This window comes from Labrus bergylta, chromosome 4 (genome assembly GCF_963930695.1).
Source record: "Labrus bergylta chromosome 4, fLabBer1.1, whole genome shotgun sequence".
In the NCBI taxonomy this organism is placed as follows: Eukaryota; Metazoa; Chordata; class Actinopteri; order Labriformes; family Labridae; genus Labrus; species Labrus bergylta.
The window spans coordinates 27,163,966-27,183,464 of NC_089198.1; the positions used below are offsets into that span (position 1 = coordinate 27,163,966).

Below are 19,499 nucleotides of genomic sequence, written 5' to 3' on the forward strand. Positions count from 1 at the left end.
GACCCCCCGCCCCCGGTGATGGAGCACAGGTGCACTGGGCCTGGTCCTCCTGCCCTGCATTCAGCTCGGGTTCATCCCACTGCGCCTGCGTCCCACGGCACGCGAGACAAACAGAGTGGCTATTGTTAGCCAGCAGGTTGTGTCAGAGTTTATCCCGTCGCCTACTCACCACCTACCTACCTGTTGAACATTCACACCACTTATTGCAGGCAGGGGAGGTAAAGTCACTTTCGAAGAACTACAGTGCGATCTAAACTGCTCGCAGGTGAGGAGGGGGAAAAGAGTTTGTCGGATAAGAAGGAAGGAAGGAATCCAGGAAAGCTCGGAGGAAACGAGGAAGTAAATAAGGACAAGTCGACCGTTGGGCTTGGAACTCAACAGGTTAGCTACTTCAATGTTATAGCAGCGGCTCGGAATTTTTACGATCTGCGTCGAAACCCCCCACCATATTAACAAAAAAAATGCCGTTAGGACCATGGAGGAAGAAAAACAAATCGACGAAGGAGCATTTGGTGGAAAACGAGGAGGTCGGCGGTGGACACGCAGGTGCCGGGAGTCACGCTAAAACCGCCGTGAACGGAGCGGGGCTCCCTCCTCCACCTGCCAACCTGCGGCCCAAACTCGTCTTCCACACGCAGCTTGCTCACGGAAGTCCCACCGGCAGGATCGAGGGATTTACCAACGTGAAGGAGTTGTATGGGAAAATAGCAGAGGCGTTTAATCTAAATCCACCTGAGGTAAGAGCTCACCTGATGTTCGGGAGAGAAAAGAAAAAAAAGTCACAAGTATTTTTTTTTTTTTTGTGTTGCGTTCAAGTGTTAAAGCTCGATTTAAGTGTTCCACATATCCCATTCTTTCTAGTTTTCAATTAGGCAGTGGTGTAAAAAGTTACTTAAAAACTTCACTACCTTTGGCCTATTTAACATTTAGCAACTTGTTCCTTTTAGGACTATGTTTATGTTAAATATATAAGTCTAAAGTACAGTCAAACTCATAATGGCACACGGGGCCCTAAAGGTGTCTCGTTAAGGCTCCTTGTCAGTAGTTGTGGTCATTGTAACATTTGTCCTTTTGAACCTCTCAGGTGGTTTCATTTAGATATCAGAGATCAAATGATCATCTATTTGCGAGGAGAATCTAAGATTACATAGAAGTCACTGTCCAATTTATGAATGCAGCTTTTTGTTGTTGGACTTTGATTCTCAACTTTACTGCACTATTAACCAGAATCAGCATATTGGCAAGGCATGTGTACACATCAAAGAAATGTGACCCTGTTTTTTTTTTATTACCCCCATTAAAGCTGACAAACAAGATTAACAACATTGAACGTGTACATCATGCCATTACACTAATCTTGTGGCCTGTTCAATGGTCCCTGGCCCCTAAATTTCGAAAGTTAGGGGCCTATGCTATTTCATAGTATAGTGAACATTTTGAAGTAGTTCCAACTTAGACAGAGTTGTAAAATGCCACTAATCAAAATAAAAACACTAATCCAGTATGTAATAAATGATGGTAACATAACTGAGTACTTTTCTGAGTACATTTTAGTTTTGATACATATTTAGCTGATATACCTTTTGTATTTCTATGCAGGTACATTATTCAAAACTTGTACTTGTAGCAGAGTATTTTACCAAGTTGTAATGCTTCTTTGACTAAAGTAAGGAATCTTAAACTCTTCCTTGACAAATGCAAGGTGAATTCTTGCTGTAAAAGTTCAAGTAAACAGTTTTATAAGCAGCTTTTCTGCGAGATTAGCCGTGTGCTGGCCATTAAACGTCAACTTTGATTGTCTCGTGTCAAAGCTAGATGTTGTTTGTAAAGGCACGCCCTGCCAGCTTTCTACCAGCCTGCATACCTTCAATCCAGGATTAAGAGAGATCTGAGACTTAACTTCATTGGATACTGGCAAATTACTTTCACCTTTAGGCCCATCTGACATCATTAATTGCAAAATCTGCTCAGTGATTTGTCTTTGTTGAGGTCATGAAAACAAAAACAGTTTCTGTGTCCTCCTCTCAGCCCAGACTGCGTGAGCTCGTCTTTGCAAAGGAAAGTGTGAGTGGCATGTTTGACTTTTGTCAGTCAGAATATGACTAGATAGGCCTGCGGGGCAGCCTGTTATCAGCCTGCTGTGCTGTAAGAGCTGGAGACAGGAACTTCCTTTCCTTTCTAAAGCTCAGTCATTCAACAAGTGTCATTAATGAAAGGAATTTGTGTCAGTAGTTTCGGTGCTGAGTGAAGCATACGATGCAGGAGTTCACTTATAGATATATGTTATAAGCGTAGGGCTGCTTTATTCAAAATAGTCACACTATGATTTGATTGGAGAAAATTATTTCAATGAGGCTCAAATTCTACAGTTTTTGTCTCTCTGAAACACCAGCCAATTTGCTAGGGTTTTTTTTTCCCATCACGTCTATCAATAACATTCATTAGGACTGCTCTGTATCTGTCTAGACTTGTTTTAGAACAGAAACTGTCCCACAGGCGGTTACTCCCCTAACAACAAGCTCAGCATAACCCAGCAGTTAAAGAGATTTGGTATTTTAGCTGATTTTCAGCAGTGTGCTTTGGCTGACCTGATTCTAACCTTAGTTTTTCAAAGCATAACCCTACTTCAGCATTTTTTAGAAATATATTGATTTTGTACCAGCTCTTACAGGGCTGTTCTGTAGTAGATCTTGACCTTTAACATTGCTGAAGGGAGGAAAAACATTCAGCACTACAGGGATCAGTAAATATTCACATTGGTTTTTATTTTTGTAGTTGCCACATAATGAGAAGGGATACCCTGCTGAAATAATGCCTTAAAGCAGACCTGCTTGTTTATATTATATTTATATATCTAAAAAGTAAAATTACTTTGTAAATAGCAACACATCAATCAGTTCTGTAAAGGAGTTATATCACATTGGCAGCATTTGGTGTAGCTGCAACTGAGAGTAGTGGCTTTTTCAGAAATGTTGCATGGAAAGTATCACAGCCAATAAAGACAAATACTGATAGAGAGAGAGAAAGACAAGGGTATGGAGTCAAATGTGATAATGTTAGTTGTTGGACTCCACCATATTTACCACAGGAAGTCCCTCACGTCCGGGCTCAGGGGGCATAGCCTAAAATCTAAGCAGATAACTCTGCAGCCACTGCATAGACCATGTCCCAGAGGACCCAGCATAGCGGCTCTGCCCAGGGCCTCCTCCCTCAATAAACACCACAGATCCTAACTGTGTAGGTGGTGCCCATTCTGAAAGGATGTGACCTGTTCAAACAGGGCAAAAGGTATCAACACTGTGGGATGAAAGCCTTATTATTTCCTATCAAAGAAAACGCTCATCACTTACCAGCTTCCATCAGCAGTAATCTAACTATGACTTATTGACCTCTAAAAACATATATCGAGATAAAAGTGCAGATATCTCTCATAGAACACACATTTCAACTTGAGCCACGAATCTGCTTGATGCTGTGTTGTTATAGCCAAAAAGCATTCAGATTTTCTGACTATGTGAAACACATCAGAAATAATCCATCTGACCTCCATTCAACAAACACAAATTTTAAACGTCATTTTATTCTCATCTTCAGGACAGACTTGAAAAAGCTTTACTATTTACCTTTTACAAATCTGCATTACAATGTTGAAATTTTGGCCCTGTTAATTGAAACAGTTGAGTTCGGCCAGGTTTCTTTTTCGGACTCTCACCACTGAAGTGAGTCAGAGTGAAGCTGCTTTGTAACTTATATTTTACGGTTGAACTGTACTGAGACTCAAGAAATGAACATGCGCTACTCTGAGATGTCTTGTCTGGAAGTCGTTCAACGCTAACCGCTGGATTCACTGATATTACAGAGAAAGTAACAACGGTTCCCAGAGGTATATTCTGTCTAACAGATGTTGATAGAAACTAATTACGGAAGGGTTCCCAGATTGAAAGCTAAGGTTTGATTATGTTGACGATGTAATCACTACATTTCGGTACCAAAACCCCAAATTTATGTTTTTTGTCTTAACCTTCTATAAGAGGTGTACATTTATTGTTTCCCATGTAATTCATATCAGTGGGTCAGGCTTAATACAAACACATCTTTTATTAAGGAGATTAACTAAAATCCTTCAAACAAATGACTGTTGTAAAGAGGATTCATGGCAGGACTGTAGCATCAGTTTAAATGATGCGTCTCTAATGAACTTTTCCTTATCAACAAAAAGACAACACAGGGATTAAGTTAATACGAGTTTAATTTCTTACTTGTAGCTTAATCTTTTCAGAAAATTAACCTTTGGCTATTTCACAATCAACTAGTCATTTAAATCATGCTATTGTAGGACATAACCCTTGTCTCTAGAGATATATAACGGTCCTTTTCTTTCTTTTTCTTGCTGTTTATAGACTGAATGGTTTATTAACTCATTTGGGAAATAATTGTCTGTTTGATTAAAAAATGAATGTAATTGTTAAATGTTGTTGCTTTGCTTAAGATTTAATGCCAGTATGATTCTCAAGTTTTGGAACCTTTGCCAGAAAATAAAAAATAATCTTAGCACTCTTATAAAACAATTAAAAATGTATTTGTTTTATCTTAATATATAAATATATTTAAAAAATGATTAATAAGAGTCAGAATCCTCAAAGCTTTTTATACCAACTTTCAGTGATCTCATGATACTCTGTGCGAAGCGTCCATTACTTAAAATGTTATTCATTACGGAACTGTCAGAAACAGTCTGTTATCAAAATCAGATGAAAAAATAATTCCCCACTGAGCACTGGATATTATTGTGGATGCACCATCTGCTTTAGCACTGGCAAAGCCTTGAATCTTAAATGCTACTGTATTGTTAGAAACTCGGCTACAAATACATATTTGCATATGAAAACATCTCACAAACATGAACGACTGTGGGGATAATGGCTTCTTTTCAGTGCTCATACTCCAAATCATGTGAGACATGTGAGATATCCGACCTCATCTGGTTGTGTCTATGCTGCATGTTGGGTATGTTCTCTGGAAGGACAGATAAGGTACAGGGGAAATGTTGGTTGGCTTTAAGCTCAACTTAATCTTTTAAGGTCTACCTTTCTCAGTTAAGACCAGAAGTGAGACACAATCTGTTTCTAAAGATGTAATCGTTGTAAAGTTACTGATGCAGCTTAGAAAGGTGTTGCTGTTGGTGCCAACATATTTGCGATTGTAGTCTGTACTTTGTTAATTTGCATTCTGTTTCCTTATTTGGTTAGTTGAGTTTATTCAGAACTCCAAAGCAGGAGTTTTTTTGACAGCCTGGAAGAAATGGGGCATTTCTATCAAAATGCTGTAGATCAAGTTAGATATTAATAAAATACAGCATACACAGCTGTTACCACTACTAGTACTACTACATACGAAGGTACATGGACAAGAAAATGTCTATACTCTTCAGATCCAAGACGTCTACTGTGAAAACACAAATCATTAACACCCATGTTCTTAATAGCAGCTCTGTTATACGCTGAGGTTGCTTGAGTGACTGCAGTTATGTAATGAAAAACACTGTGTCTTCCTTGTAATTATTTCTCCTGACAGCTTGGAGTTTTCTTTCTAAATTGACCTCATACTGTATTAAAGGTACCGGTAGTCTTGATTCAGTTTGACTATCTACTGTATTGTAGTACAAATAATAACACAAGTCCTTATGTTGCACTGAAGCTCAGGGTCAAATTCTTTCGATAGGAATCACAACTGAGTGAAAGGAATTTCTCTGATCAAAATAGCTGGCATCCCAAACATAATTACAGTACATTAGACACATATTTTACATGAACTCAAATAGCAATTCCCCCACAGGAACTTTCCCTAGAGACTAGGGACTTTTCAAAATACTTTGTATGTTTCCATCAAAGGGACCTGGTTCTAAATTGAATCTCAGGGATTTACCCCCAAAAAGAGCAGGGACTTGAGGGGTGGAACATGCAGCGCTTGACATTTTGATTGGTTTAGTAGTTGCAGTATTGTGTATAGTGGCTTTCTATTGCATTATACACCATAATGCTCATTGTTCAGAACTGCAGAGAGTGCATGGGATAAAACAAGAAAATATCTTCTTACGGTAAACCCTGTCTATTGCATTAATAATGTGCGGGGGCGCAGTGGTTAGTGCGTGCGCCCCATGTATGGAGGCTGTCGTCTCAAGCGGGCGGCCCGGGCTCGCTTCCCACCTGTGGCCTCCCTCCCACATGTCATTCCACTCTCTCTCTCTCCCTGATTTCCGACTCTATCCACTGTCCTATCTATCCATTAAAGGCACAAAAAGCCCAAAAATAAAAAAAATAAAAATCTAAAAAAAACAAGAGATGTGCAGTTGTGACCATTTTTATTGGTAAAAAATGTGTAAACCTGACTAAACATGTGTAGGCAGGTCTTTGGACCTTGGCAGAAAATGTCAACAATAGGTGGGAGGAACTTTTTAGTCCTTTTTAGGAATAACAATCCCTGTTACTTTTCGTTGACACACAGCTCTATTTCTTTTTTATTTCAAATTTAACTCCATGTTATCTCAGCTAGAAAGACATGAATGTTAAGTTTCCACTCTTAACAGGAAAAATGGGATCTTTTTATGTGTCTTTTCAGGTCAAAGTCTGGTTGTTGGGCCTACAGCTGTACAGTTTAAGGTGTGGCTCTCTGACTTTGTCTCCTGTCCACCTGCTCTTAGTGTGCTCTCTACTCAAAGGAAAGCACACAATACATTTGCCTGCAATTTGAATATCTAGACTACGGTATAGTCTGACAGAGCCACATATCTTGTTTTTGTTTCGCAGGTAGCCCTGCTTCCATGTTTGCAGGGAGAGGGAGGATACTGTGAAACAAAACCTCATTTAATAATGCTTTACTCTGTTTGCATTATCCAGACTCTTATACTTTCTTAATCCTCAAAGCTTCAGGCTAACCTGCAGTTGGGGCTACTCACTCAGTTATTTCACATACCGAAGTAAAATTAACTCTTGATTAGTGTATAATAAGGCGTTATTCATTTAACTTTTGGTACAAAGAGAATGAATTCTGAGGGCTTTCTTGCCCGTCATACTCATAATATGAGCACGTGACATTGTGAGAGCAATAAATCAATTTTCTGCTCAGGTCGGAAACACCCAGTTTTCAAAGGTGCAGGCATGTTACATCATTTCTAGGGTGGAACTAAAAGTTAAATGAATTATGTTCATCGTAATTCCTCAGTTAAACACCCATAGTCACTTTATTAGCGATGCAATCCAGTTGAACAGCTCTCCCACCCGTTCTACCTGTTAACCTTTAAAATAATGGGGGTGTTAAACTGGACTGCATCATAATGAAATGTCACCCTTATATCATTTAAGGCTGCTCAATATGAAAACTAGTCCTTCAGTATGTCCTCAGTGTACTGTGGTTCCTATTTATTATGCCCCATGTTACAGCTGTATGTTTCCCTGTGCTGTTTGTGCCCAGTGCTGGCTTTAGGAAAAGAGAGGATTTCTGCTGTCCTTCAGTCAGGGATTGTGTGTTGTTGTGTTTAGTTCCATTAGTTTTTGAGTTGATCTTTGTTTAATCATTTATTTTGTCTGTTAATAAATCCATTTGTTTGACTTTAAGGTGCCCATTACACCTGTAGCCGTCATGAGAGCATGGACTCTCCCTTTTTATGTTTGTGTGATCACCTCATTATATGAATGTGATGCTAAGGATGAGTGTGTGAATCTGCAGATACAGACCCCAGGTGTGTGTGTCTATGTGTGAGGAACTAGACTGTATCTAAAATAATGGTTGTTTAAGTTGTTTACCATCAGGGAAGGTTGAGGAAAGCATTGTCATGGCACCTGCAGAACAACAACAGTGTCTCTGAGGATCAGTGTTATGGCAGAGTATAAACAACGCCTGTTGGAAAAGAGGAACCAATATTTTATTTATCCACTGTATGGTGATCTTTCCAAGGATAGTTTGAGCTGTGGTTGTTACTCAGTCCTCGAGTGTCCTTCATGGAGCTTCAATAGGTACATTAATTCGTCAACACATTCAATGTAGTTGATTTTTGTTTTGCTTTAATTTTCTATTTGATGCAACAAAAGTAATTGTATTCATTTAAACCTGGCTTGCTTCAGAAATTCAGACTGTTTTCTGTTTATTAAAGGAGTCTTTTAAAAATGCGAATACATTTTGCCTGTAATCATGATCCAATTGGCAGTAAAAGTAACGTTATGCCCAGTTTGCACAAGCCCATATCATATCAGAAAAGACAATGTAGCTACCAGGTCTCAAAATTGATGATTCAATTTAAGTCCAATGGGGACTAAAAAGGGTTTGCTTTTTATCACTTCGTAGATACAGTTTCTGTACAATCTACATTTTAAGTGTCTAAACCTTTGTATTTTTATGTAAATTATCTGCACAGCAATCCACCCAACATATTTCTGTTAAATGCCCTGAAATTAAAATAAAGGTCATCATCTTAGATCCATAACTAACTAAAACTTCACAGTATAAAGAATCAGACAGAAATGTTTCTATTTCAATTTTGTTTTTTTTATTGGCTGCATGTTCACATAAAAATTAAAGACATAAAGTTACATTTGAACCCATACATCCATAGTATAGGTAGATACAGAAATGAGTATGAACATTAGCGGTGTGGGGAAATAACATGCCAATCACCACATGTGAACTGTACAACAAAAGTAACAAAAATAACATTAAATAATAATCAAACAAAAGTCAAGAAGTAAGCATAAGTGAGTAAAAACAAACACAAAACAACAAGCATACTGACAACAGACAGGACAAGGGATAAAGAGACACAGACTTACAGTCTCAAGAGGGGGAAGGCAGGCGGGGGGTCCAGTTGCACATTCATTAAAAGGTTGCCAGTCAAAGCATGTAAGGATAGACTTAATTTGCTGAATACTCAGCAGTCTAATTGTAGTCCATTCAATTTCATAAGGAAAAGGAAGGCCGTAATCCATAATGAATTCAGGTTCTTCAATGTCACATTTCAACTTGCCAGTCTTACACTTTAATTTTCAGCACATTGGTATACAAAGAAAATAAATTATACTCGCATATAGGGCTACATCTCAGAGGGACATGCAGAATCCTTCAGCAATCTGAGTTTAAAACAAGCTCTCAGAAGTTTTCTGCTTTATTGCAGTGGTTTGTTTTTTTGCTGCTCGGTGCTCTTGCACATGGATTTTCATCTTTATATGTTTGTTTATTTTCCCTTATGAACTGATGTGATCGGTGTTGAGTGTCTCTTGTCATTTGAGCAGAATCACATTAGATCAACTTTATGAAATCAATAAATCTTGGTTGAGTCAGGATCAGTCGATAAAGGCTTTCTAATTATAAGCTCTGTTTCTCTGATCAGACTTTATGAATCATCCCTCAGTTATGTTTCCACAGAATCTCACATCCGCTGTTAGGTTAATGATTATACTGGCTTTCATGCTGATGACTGTGATATCCTGTTGAACACTGAGCCACGCCACAACACACAGCTTACATCAGCAATCCCTGTTAACAACTAAAACCCTAGCCACAGATATTACGATGGATGAAGACTGGAAAGAGGACATCTATTTATTTTTTTATTTTTTATACACCATAATAATTCCCTTATGTGAGCTATTATATCAGTTTATTCTTCCCCACTCTCTTCTCTGTCGTTATCATCTGTTGAAGGGGCTCTAAATTGACATTTGACAATACTTTAATACCCAAAGAAACAGGTTTCTTAAGCTTAAATCAACACTGTTTCAGTGCAGGACATAATTCAGAGGGTTGTCCTGTTAAATGACTTTATTTATTTATCATCTTTGACTCTATTTTACAGGCAAGTGGAGAGATCTCTGTAGAGAATATGTAGGTGGAGATTTAACGGTTCAATATCAGCCGTTGTATTATATTAAAATGTCCAATGTCTGCTTGACAAATCTCTCTCATAATGTTGGACTGCGGTATTATTATTATTATTTAAAGCTTGAAAAAGGTTTGTGTGAGGAGAACAAAACTGCAATAAAAAAAGTAATATGTCTTAGCAGGGTTCTCAGTTGAACTGTTATGTTGCTGTGTGCTGGACACCTGACATCAATAACTTCAAATGAACATAAATATGATCAGAATAGCTGAAATTAACAAAACATTTTATTACATTGTATTTAATGAGAAACAAATATTCACCTTGTAATGCTTGTATATCCTGTCCTGTGTGTCAAAACAAAGAGAAGATGAAGAGTTTCATTAGGGTTAATTGTTAAATCGGTTTAATGTTTTCTGCCAATAAATCCAATAGAGGTTCAGGAATTGTGTTTAAAGCAAACAAACACATTAGCTGCTCTTAAAGCAGGGGAATCGTTATCTTTCCAGTAAAAGATACAACAGTGTAAGCTTTCACTAAGTACACAACAAAGAGAGAGAGGGAGAGAGAGCGAGAGAGAGAGGGAGGGAGAGCACTGCTCTTAATGACAGTAAAAGCAAAGGACTATGGATTATGCAAAACATTATTTTATTGAAGCAAAATTAAAATATTAATGTTGTAGTTTGTAAAAGTGCAGATAATTGTAACTTTCATGTATTGTGTAGAATAGCTACAAAAGCATCATATTTAGTGAGCTCATAAAAAGTATGCTCAATGACATATTTAAGCAGAGCCGGCCCGAACCCACTTAGTGCCCCTGGCAAGAGCTTAGCTTGCGCCCCTTGTAATGCTACCAATTCTACGACCAATCACAATATTCATACACTTAAAACGGGCATACAGCTTTATGTTTTACAGCTTTTCTTTATTTAAAACTGATATTTGTAGGGGTGGCAGTAGCTCAGTCCGTAGGGACTTGGGTTGGACCGGTTCGAGTCCCGGCTATCACGAGCTACCGTCTGCACTCTTCCCCCAAAATGAGCAGGTACAGAGCAGCGGTGTTGTGAAGCATCAGGTCGAGCAGACAGCAAGAAAATATGGCCTTTTTTAAATAGGTGATGTAGTTATGTTGTATTGGCTTGTTTTGTAATAATTACTGAAAAATAGCATGACAGTTATATAAGATGAAATAACATTTAGTGATAGTTATCACATTGTTTCTTCTTTTTCTTCTCATCATCTTCAACTTTTCTTCCTCACTCTTTTCGGGTGCCTATGGATGGCCGGCAGCCCTAGCATTTGCCTATACTGCCTATGCCACGGGCCGGCCCTGTATAGTCTATACCATCTGAATGTTCAAAATCTCAAAGTATTGAGTAGAATAAACTGAATTCTTCTAAAAGTACTGTAGAATTGCAGAAGGATCCGTTAGTAAAAGTACTCAGGGTAGTTTAATTTCATGACTAACTGTGAAGTGAAAAGTGTGATGTGATTAATCCAACAATCATCTGCTGAGCTGAGTCAGGCAGATCGTGACACATCTCATCTCATTGTCAGTGTTAGTTACTAAATGACAGGGGGTCGAACCGTCTCCTCATACGTTGAACATTTGGCCCCTTTGTTTCTGTGAAGTGAACGCCACTGAAGATTAAAGTCCCCGTCCACTGAAAATAAACTTTACAGTGACACAGGGAACATTTAGTGTCCATCAGTTTGAGTGGAAAAATAAAACACGAGGAGAGAAGAGAGAGCTTTGTGCCATTTCTTTATAAGTTATGTAGAGATCAAACTTGTAGTATTGAGAATTATTTGTAAATTTGTGTTTTTATATGTACAATTTTCAATTTAAGAAATACATATAAAAAGGTTTTAAAAGTTGTTGTGAACAAAAATGGATTGACACCAATGATTAATTATCTGCTTTTGACTACTGTTCACTATTGTTACATGTTAGAAAGGAGTTCTGGATTATATCTCGATCTGCAGAGTGCACACTTCATCCTTCTGTTTAACTACCGTATATTTCAGGATAGTTTATACATGGGTACTAACTTCTGTTTTCTTTGTCCAATATTACAAATGAAGACATTATTGAGCACAAGTATTAGTAAAAGTAGAAAGCTCTGTTTATTGTTATTTGCAATAAATTAAAAAAAAAATTAACCAGGTGTCGCTTTTGTCAGCCAAAGTTCGGTGAAAAGAGGTGGTGTCCATGCAACTTTCTCCCATATTTAGTACAACTAACACTCATCTTTGGTATTAGTTCAATGATTATTTTTGCAGTTAAACAAGTAATAATGCAATTTAAATTCATTAGAAAATAATGTAACCTGATAAATCTCTCATGTCAGGTATTCTATGTCAGAAAAATGAAATAACTTCTCCTGTTGTTAAAAGTGGTACTTTCATCACAGATGCAGCTCTATGCGTCCTTAATTAATGTTATTATATATTAATATTACAGGTACCCTTACATTCAGTTTATTTATTTTTTTAAATCAGATATATTTTGTTTTCCTCCTCCTTTCCTGTCTTGAAAGCCTTGACCCATAGAATAAGAATAACTCTTGTCTGGGGTGATGCTGAGCAGATTGCAGAACCTCTCTCCTTTCACTTGCCCTTTCCCTTGTGGTTATCAAGGTTTTGGTAAGTGTGCAGGCTGTGGGAGGTGAAGTATCTGCTGTCGTGAGTCAGGTCTTGGAGAGGAGAGGAGAGGAGAGGAGAGGAGAAGCAGTCGCTGCAGTGTGTGACGCTGCCTCTCCCCCCCTGGCAGTGTGAACACGCTGTGGCTGTCAGCCCAGCAGGAGGAGAGGAGAGGAGAGGAGTGCTGAGAGCTGTATGCGTCGCACACAAGCAGCTTAATGTAGTCAGCAGCCTTGGTAACCGGGTGTAGGCGTCCACTGCTGTTCCTCCCACTCGCTCTTGGGTAATGCCCTGGCCTGGTGGGGGGTTTGAGGGGTAGTGAAGGAGGCAAGGGAGAGGGGTCTGTTATGGAAAAAAAGAAGAGAAGAGAGCCATCAATTCAGCTACACCCCACCCTTACCTTCTCTTCTGCTCCATACTCCCTCTCTCCCTTTGCTCCACTCCTCTCGCGGCCTCCCTCTATTAAAATCCCATTCTTTTATAGTCTGGTAACCCACAGCAACGCATGGGGCCTTGTCTGCTAATGCGTGTGTGTGTGTGTGTGGACAGCGCCTGTTGGTACACAAAGGAGAAGGGCCCAAACAAGGCCGGCCTTCGTTGCCAGAACCTGATTGGTGCACAAAGGTCATCCTCCTCATGGACCAGCACCAATCGGTCCTGGAGGTCAGCTGACAAGTCCTGGCTCTGGATTTCTCAAAGCCTCACTAGAGAGCTGATTCCACAATAGATGCAGAACTTACACATGCACATAACTCTATGTAAATAAAAAAAATCTAATAGGAGTTATTAATAGCTTCCCTGTTTGTCTAGGTGAGTTAGAGAGGAATGAATGATTCACATCCTCCTGTCTCCTCCACCTCTTCCTGGGTTTCACCGTCCTGTGTCTGTTTAAAGCGCTGTTAAATCAGGCCACTGGTGTATCGTGTTCCTTCTGATCGCATTTCCCTTTCTCTGTGCTGCCAAGATGAGGCAGGCAGCCACAAGGTGTGAGGCCAAATTTTAAAATCTCTGGCACAGGAGGAAAAGTAATTTAGCCTCCCCTCCTCGCCTGCTTCGTCACAAGCTGGCCCTTCCTCTCTTGGATACACAGACACATCACACTCTGATGTCTCAACCAAGTTGGAAGAGGGTAAAACTGCATATATGGCTGCAGCCAAGACATAATCTGGGTATTTTGTTAGATGGCATACAGGGTCAGTGTGCTCAATCATCATCACTCAAACTGTTTATTTTCAGGCTGTAGCTAAAAAAAAAAACTGTGATTCTGTTTCAAATGTGCTGTCATTCCTGGAGTTTTCTTTGGAGTGAAGCCTATTTTATGATTTTTGTGATTTAACTTGTTGCCTATTAAGAAGTATTTACACAGTCAATGGTGTTTTAAACGTATCATTTGTCTTTTTATGTGCACATTATGTTGTACTAAGTCCTCCTGCTCCATGTCTGTGTGTGTGTACAGCTCCTGTTCTGCACTCTCAACACCCACAAGATTGACATGGACAAGCTCCTGGGGGGCCAGATCGGCCTAGAGGATTTTATCTTCGCCCACATTAAAGGGATCAAGAAGGAGGTGGAAATTTACAAATCTGAAGACGCTCTGGGCCTCACCATCACCGACAATGGAGCGGGATACGCCTTTATAAAGGTAAGAAGAACAGAAGCCTGTTACCCTGCACACATTCACAGGTAATGTTTAGTTTATTTTCCTGAGTACTTTTACTTATTGGAGAAAAGATTCAAAAAAGAAATACATTGAAAAAATGTCCCATGTACAGAGGATATAGTCCTCTAAACGAATATGACCTGTGGCTTCTTTCCCGCATGTTGTTCCCAACTCTCTCTGCCCGATTTCTGACTCTATCTACTGTTATATCTCTAAAAAAGGCACAAAAACGCCAAAAAATAAACCTTTAAAAATTGAAACAACCATAAGTACATTTCATTAAACTGCAGAGACAAAGGAAATGTTTCATTCAATGTAACTTTTTTTCATACATGGGCAGGCACTTTTAGTCAGCTTTAAAAGACAATGGAATTACTCTTAAATTTATATGGAAGACCTGTCTTTGACCAGTATTAGACGATTAACTTTTTTCAGCCAAAGTTGTGTCAAAACATCAAGGTACTTTACATGTATACTTTTGTCATATGCAGGGAGCAGAGAACAATCGTTTATCCATGTTTATTATTATTTATAGGTGGTCAGACAAAGTAAGAAAAACATGTGATGGGGATGCTTTGTTTGATGCTTTGCCCCGACGGGATAAAGCCAAAAGTTGTCTCGCTGTCACTGATTAATCGTCTGTCCTGTAACTAAATCCAACAATGGAGTCATTCCTTCAGCCTTTTTTCATTTTACACAAAATATATTAAACAGTTAAACTAGTAAATCAATCTCAGGTTTGAGAACTGAACTTATTACAGCTTCAGAGGGATTTTCTAATGCAATTTCAAAACAGCTAAACAGATTGCCATGTTCAAAGTATTTGTACAAAGCTGCTTTCATAAAAGAGAAAAAACAATAACTCAACCTGGTATGTTGCCTCTGTCGATGCAGACTGGTGTAATGAGCTTATTCGGTCATCTTTCTCCAGAAAAACAAAGTGCTCACGTGTGCCATCATGTGACTCCCAAACAGCACTGCACCCAGATAACCTGACACTGTTTACGACACGCTGAAGCCCCTTGGGTCAGTGTGGTGATGCTGTTGGATTATATGTACTGCTAAAAAGAATGCTGCTCCTTTAAGCTCGGCTGAGGTAATCTACATTTACAGAATAGCTTGAATGCATCTTTTGATGTCTGGAGAATAAACTCCTTTATCTCTTCCCGCATCTTATAAACAATTTAAATGTCTTGCAACCAGGCATAGTCCAGTGTACTGCAGCTGTTCCATCACATATGGACTACTTTTTAAGCCTTTTTTATACAGTAATTTGTCTGTGAGAGAGGTTTATGGAATGAACACTTAAGTGCATTTACAAGAAAAGGATAGAAAATTCATTTAAAAAAGGTATAAAATAATTTGTCTTCTCTTTACTGAGGAGTTAATGATTAGGAACTTAGCTTTTTATTTATTTATAAAGTCTTATCAGAAATAATCTGTTTGAAACTTTTCTCCACTTTTCACGGTAAGTGGAGTTTTTTGCATCTTTGGACTTGAAAACAAGAAGAAGTGAACGTCTGGTATAACATAATGAAAGAGTAAATACATTAGACTAGTTAAGTATTGCCAAGAATGTTTTGTACTCGCATAACCTCACATGCACTTTGTCACACTTTGCCTTCTTGTTTGATCTTTATTTTTGTCTTCTGCTGTTTGGAAACCCCTTCAAAAAACTCTTTTTGTGTAGCACTGTAATCTTGGCTTCTTTTGATGTGTTTATTCTAATTGGTCCTGACTTTTATGGCAGCGTATCAAAGAGGGCAGCGTTGTGGACGGGGTGAAGGTGATCTCTGTGGGCGACCACGTGGAGTGCATTAACGGACGGAACATCGTGGGGACGCGACATTATGAGGTGGCCCGCATGCTGAAAGAGCTTCCCAAGGACAAGGTTTTCACCCTCAAACTGGTCGAACCCATGAAGGCCTTCGGTGAGTAAGAAACAGGATACAGAAAGAGTGTAGGTGATGTAAAAAAAACATCAGCATCAGCACGTTACATAACTGACCCACTCTTAGAAGACGACAGATTCACCTTCAGCCAATGACAAAGACTCGCTTGCTGCAGTGTTTCTCAGCATGTGGGACTGCACAGCAGGGCTCACATCCACAGCATCATTTGTGTGAGGAAAAACATTCAAATGCATGTGCTTAAAAGAGTCTAACCATACCTTTTTTTGAGACAGCACTGTTTCCATCAAGACAAATTACGGCTTATGCAAGCCAAAACTGGGATTCAGCTGTGTGAAATTGGCTTTAAGTAAGTAAGTAGTTTCCTCTTTGATTGACAGAAATGCTTGAGCCCAGGTCAAAGGGTGCCAAACCTGCTAGTGACAACAAGATCAGCAACGGGAGAGGGACTTTGAGACTTCGCTCCAAGGGCCCAGCTACTGTCGAGGAGGAGGTGAGTTTCTTCATTTGCATTTATCTGCATTATCTCGGGCGTGAGAAGCATCTGTTGGGCACTAAAGTTCCTTAAAGTGACCTTCTCATATCATTGACATTTCATACTGAGACAGTTTGGTTTTTAACCTTTTCACATTGATCTGTTGATGTAAATAGAACATTTGCATTTCCTTTGGTTGTTCTTAAAATCTTAATCTTTGTTGAAGATGCATAGAAGTTACAGACAGAAAAAAACTCACAGAAGATGGTGCATACTAATCCTTACATTTACATTTCCTTCACCGTCATGTAAATAACCAGAAGTAAATGTGTTCCCCTCACCGATGACATCTTGAAAAATGAATCAACGTCAGACTGATCACCTAATCTTACACAGTCTGTGTTGCCAGAGTTATATACCATCAAATAAAGAACTGATCTGTGAACTTGTTTTTGTTTTCCAGCCAACAGAGTTTGAGGAGAAGGCAGTGAAGAAAGTGGACGACCTCCTGGAGAGCTACATGGGCATCAGAGACACTGAACTTGGTGAGTAACAACATTTAAGTATCATTTATGAACTTTATTCTCTGTTTCTGTGAAACACAACTTCTACTTGCTTACAATGACACACGATGGAGTTTAAACTTTTTCTAACCCCAGAGGTTTAAAGGTAGCCTATATCTTTCAGATTTATTTCTCCTGAGCGGCCTTTCAGTATTCACTTTAAGTAGATTATCAGGTTGGTCCATATCCAGCTTCACACAAATTCTTTGGCCTCAGTTAGCCCTTTCTGTGACCTCTGTCTGTATGTTAATCCATGATTTATTCACATAGCGTACTTTACCCTGGAAGAAAATATGTCAGCATATCGGCTAAGTTTTTAAGCACTGTTGCTTCACCCCAAGGAGGAGCTGATTTTTCTCCTACTACTTTGGATGAGTTGAGTAAAACGAACAAATCTCCTTCGGGGATAATTTAACAACAACAAAACAACAATATTTTATGAGTCTGCTTTACTAAACATGCTGGAGCCTTTAAAGACTATTAGAATTGTTGGATTAAATTTTTCGGTTTTACCTTTGTATTGTTCGGCTTTGCCAAAAACATTTTAGACATCACCCTTTCTGACTTTCTAAATTAAAGTATTCTGTGGGTTAAAAAATTATTCTGAACTTCTATTTATTGCATACAAAAAAAATCTGACTAATACTGCATCTCTACAACCAGTTATCTTCTGCAAATAAGATAAGACCTAAATGAGAATATTTTATTTGTAAGATGGAGATTGGTAGAAATGTTGTATACAATAAAAACATTTTTCTTCCTTTCATTCAGACTTGGCTAAAAGAAATGGAACCAGAGAGTTTTGCAGTGGTCTCTTTATGTTTCCCGGATCTTTATTTTAGACATCCGTGAAAAAATTAAGATTCAACCCACTGCTGAAAAATTGAACTAATTAAAAAAAAAACAGTTAAACAAAGAGCCTAAAAGCTCTCAGTTACTCAGTAAAGTGTTCTGCTGTTTCCTCCCCAGCTGCTACGATGGTCGAGGTCGGCCGCGACAAAAAGAACCCAGATGAATTCGCCATGGCGTTAGACGAGACCCTCGGGGACTTCGCTTTCCCAGATGAGTTTGTGTTTGACGTCTGGGGAGCCATTGGAGACGCCAAGCAAGGAAGATTATAAGATCGCAATCGGCTTCCCCCATCCCAATAAAACACACACACACACACACACACACACACACACACACACACACACACACACACACACACACACACACACACACACACACACACACACACACACACACACACACACACACACACACACACACACACACACACACACACAATCCTCTCCTTCCCCGAACTCACGTCTTATTATTCTCAGAAACAAACTGGACAACATGAGTGAATTAAGTTTTTATAAAGTGTTGCGTTGCGCTCGGATGGAGTGTCTCAAAGCGTCAAATTTGGTCATTTGGGTTTACAGAAGGAATCTAGCACATCAGCGTTTCAGTGAAATCTTGTAAAGATATCCATGAAATGTGGAATGCAGTTTCCAGCGTGAGAGCTGCCTCATGCATGCTAAAACCTCTGAGGATTAATTCTAGATGTTGTTCAAACTTTTTGTACTCCACCTTTGAGAAATGGTCTTAAGAGTGATGCCGTCTGCTGAGCAGAGTCTAACCTGGTCTTATACACTGGTAATGAAAAGGTTTCTGCACACCTTCGATTCTAAACGATCACTCAGTTTTAATCTAACTTTATATCTGTGTCATATTAAATATACAGCTAAAGCACACAGCTTTTTATAGATTTTTTATATGTGAAATGTTGCTAATTTTATGGCAGCGACATGGTGTAATTAGTGTAATTATAGTGATTTATAGTGACTATATTTCTCTCTCAAACATCTTTTTATCTGTTTTTAAATGAACTAAGAGCTTCAGCTGCTTCCACATTTTAAAGTTGGTTTACTTTGTGATTTTTGTGTCCTTGAAAATCTCAGTTTCAGCCTTTTTGTGTCTATCTTTAAACCCTTTAGACGAGTTTGATCACATACCAACATTCCTTTTAGTCTCTCATATTGTTTAAGTCTGTAAACACTGTTAATATGTCATGACATCCAACTTATTTAGAGACGTACGCTTATTTTTGTTCCTGTAATTTATTGTATCATGGAAAATCATACGCTGTAGCAGATTTTTTTTTTTTTTCCACTGAGAGGTGGCTCGGTATGAAAGAAAGGTCTTATTGTAACTGCACTATTTAAATCACTGTCAAACTGAATTTAAATAGTGAACTGATTCATGTCTGGTTCTGATGCTGGCTGTTTGCAGCCGTTTCATATTGTTTGACACACCATAAGGGATCACTATTGTTGGATAGACAATAAAATTTGATATACTGTTACTACAGCTGTGTCGTGAATGCATCTGG

The 19,499-nt window shown here is 38.8% G+C and overlaps 1 protein-coding gene across 2 annotated transcripts; it reads left to right on the forward strand.

Annotated features, from left to right (window-relative positions):
- Positions 1–108: 108 nt before the first annotated feature.
- Positions 109–19,472, forward strand: gipc2 (GIPC PDZ domain containing family, member 2). Of its 2 annotated transcripts, XM_065954263.1 has the most exons (7): positions 109–737; positions 13,968–14,153; positions 15,922–16,102; positions 16,462–16,574; positions 17,020–17,101; positions 18,089–18,271; positions 18,370–19,472. In XM_065954263.1, the coding sequence occupies exons 1-6, from the start codon at positions 462–464 to the stop codon at positions 18,238–18,240; spliced, it is 990 nt and encodes a 329-aa protein (XP_065810335.1). In that variant the 5' UTR covers positions 109–461; the 3' UTR covers positions 18,241–18,271; positions 18,370–19,472. The 2 variants fall into 2 exon arrangements, with proteins under 2 accessions (XP_065810335.1, XP_065810334.1); XM_065954262.1 differs by having other exon boundaries at positions 18,089–19,472.
- Positions 19,473–19,499: the final 27 nt, after the last annotated feature.

Coding starts and splice junctions, on each gene's coding strand:
- gipc2 (XM_065954262.1), top strand. CDS start 462: ATGCCGTTAGGACCATGGAGGAAGAAAAACAAATCGACGAAGGAGCAT. Junction 738..13,967: donor TTAATCTAAATCCACCTGAG/GTAAGAGCTCAC, acceptor GTGTGTGTACAG/CTCCTGTTCTGCACTCTCAA. Junction 14,154..15,921: donor CGGGATACGCCTTTATAAAG/GTAAGAAGAACA, acceptor CTTTTATGGCAG/CGTATCAAAGAGGGCAGCGT.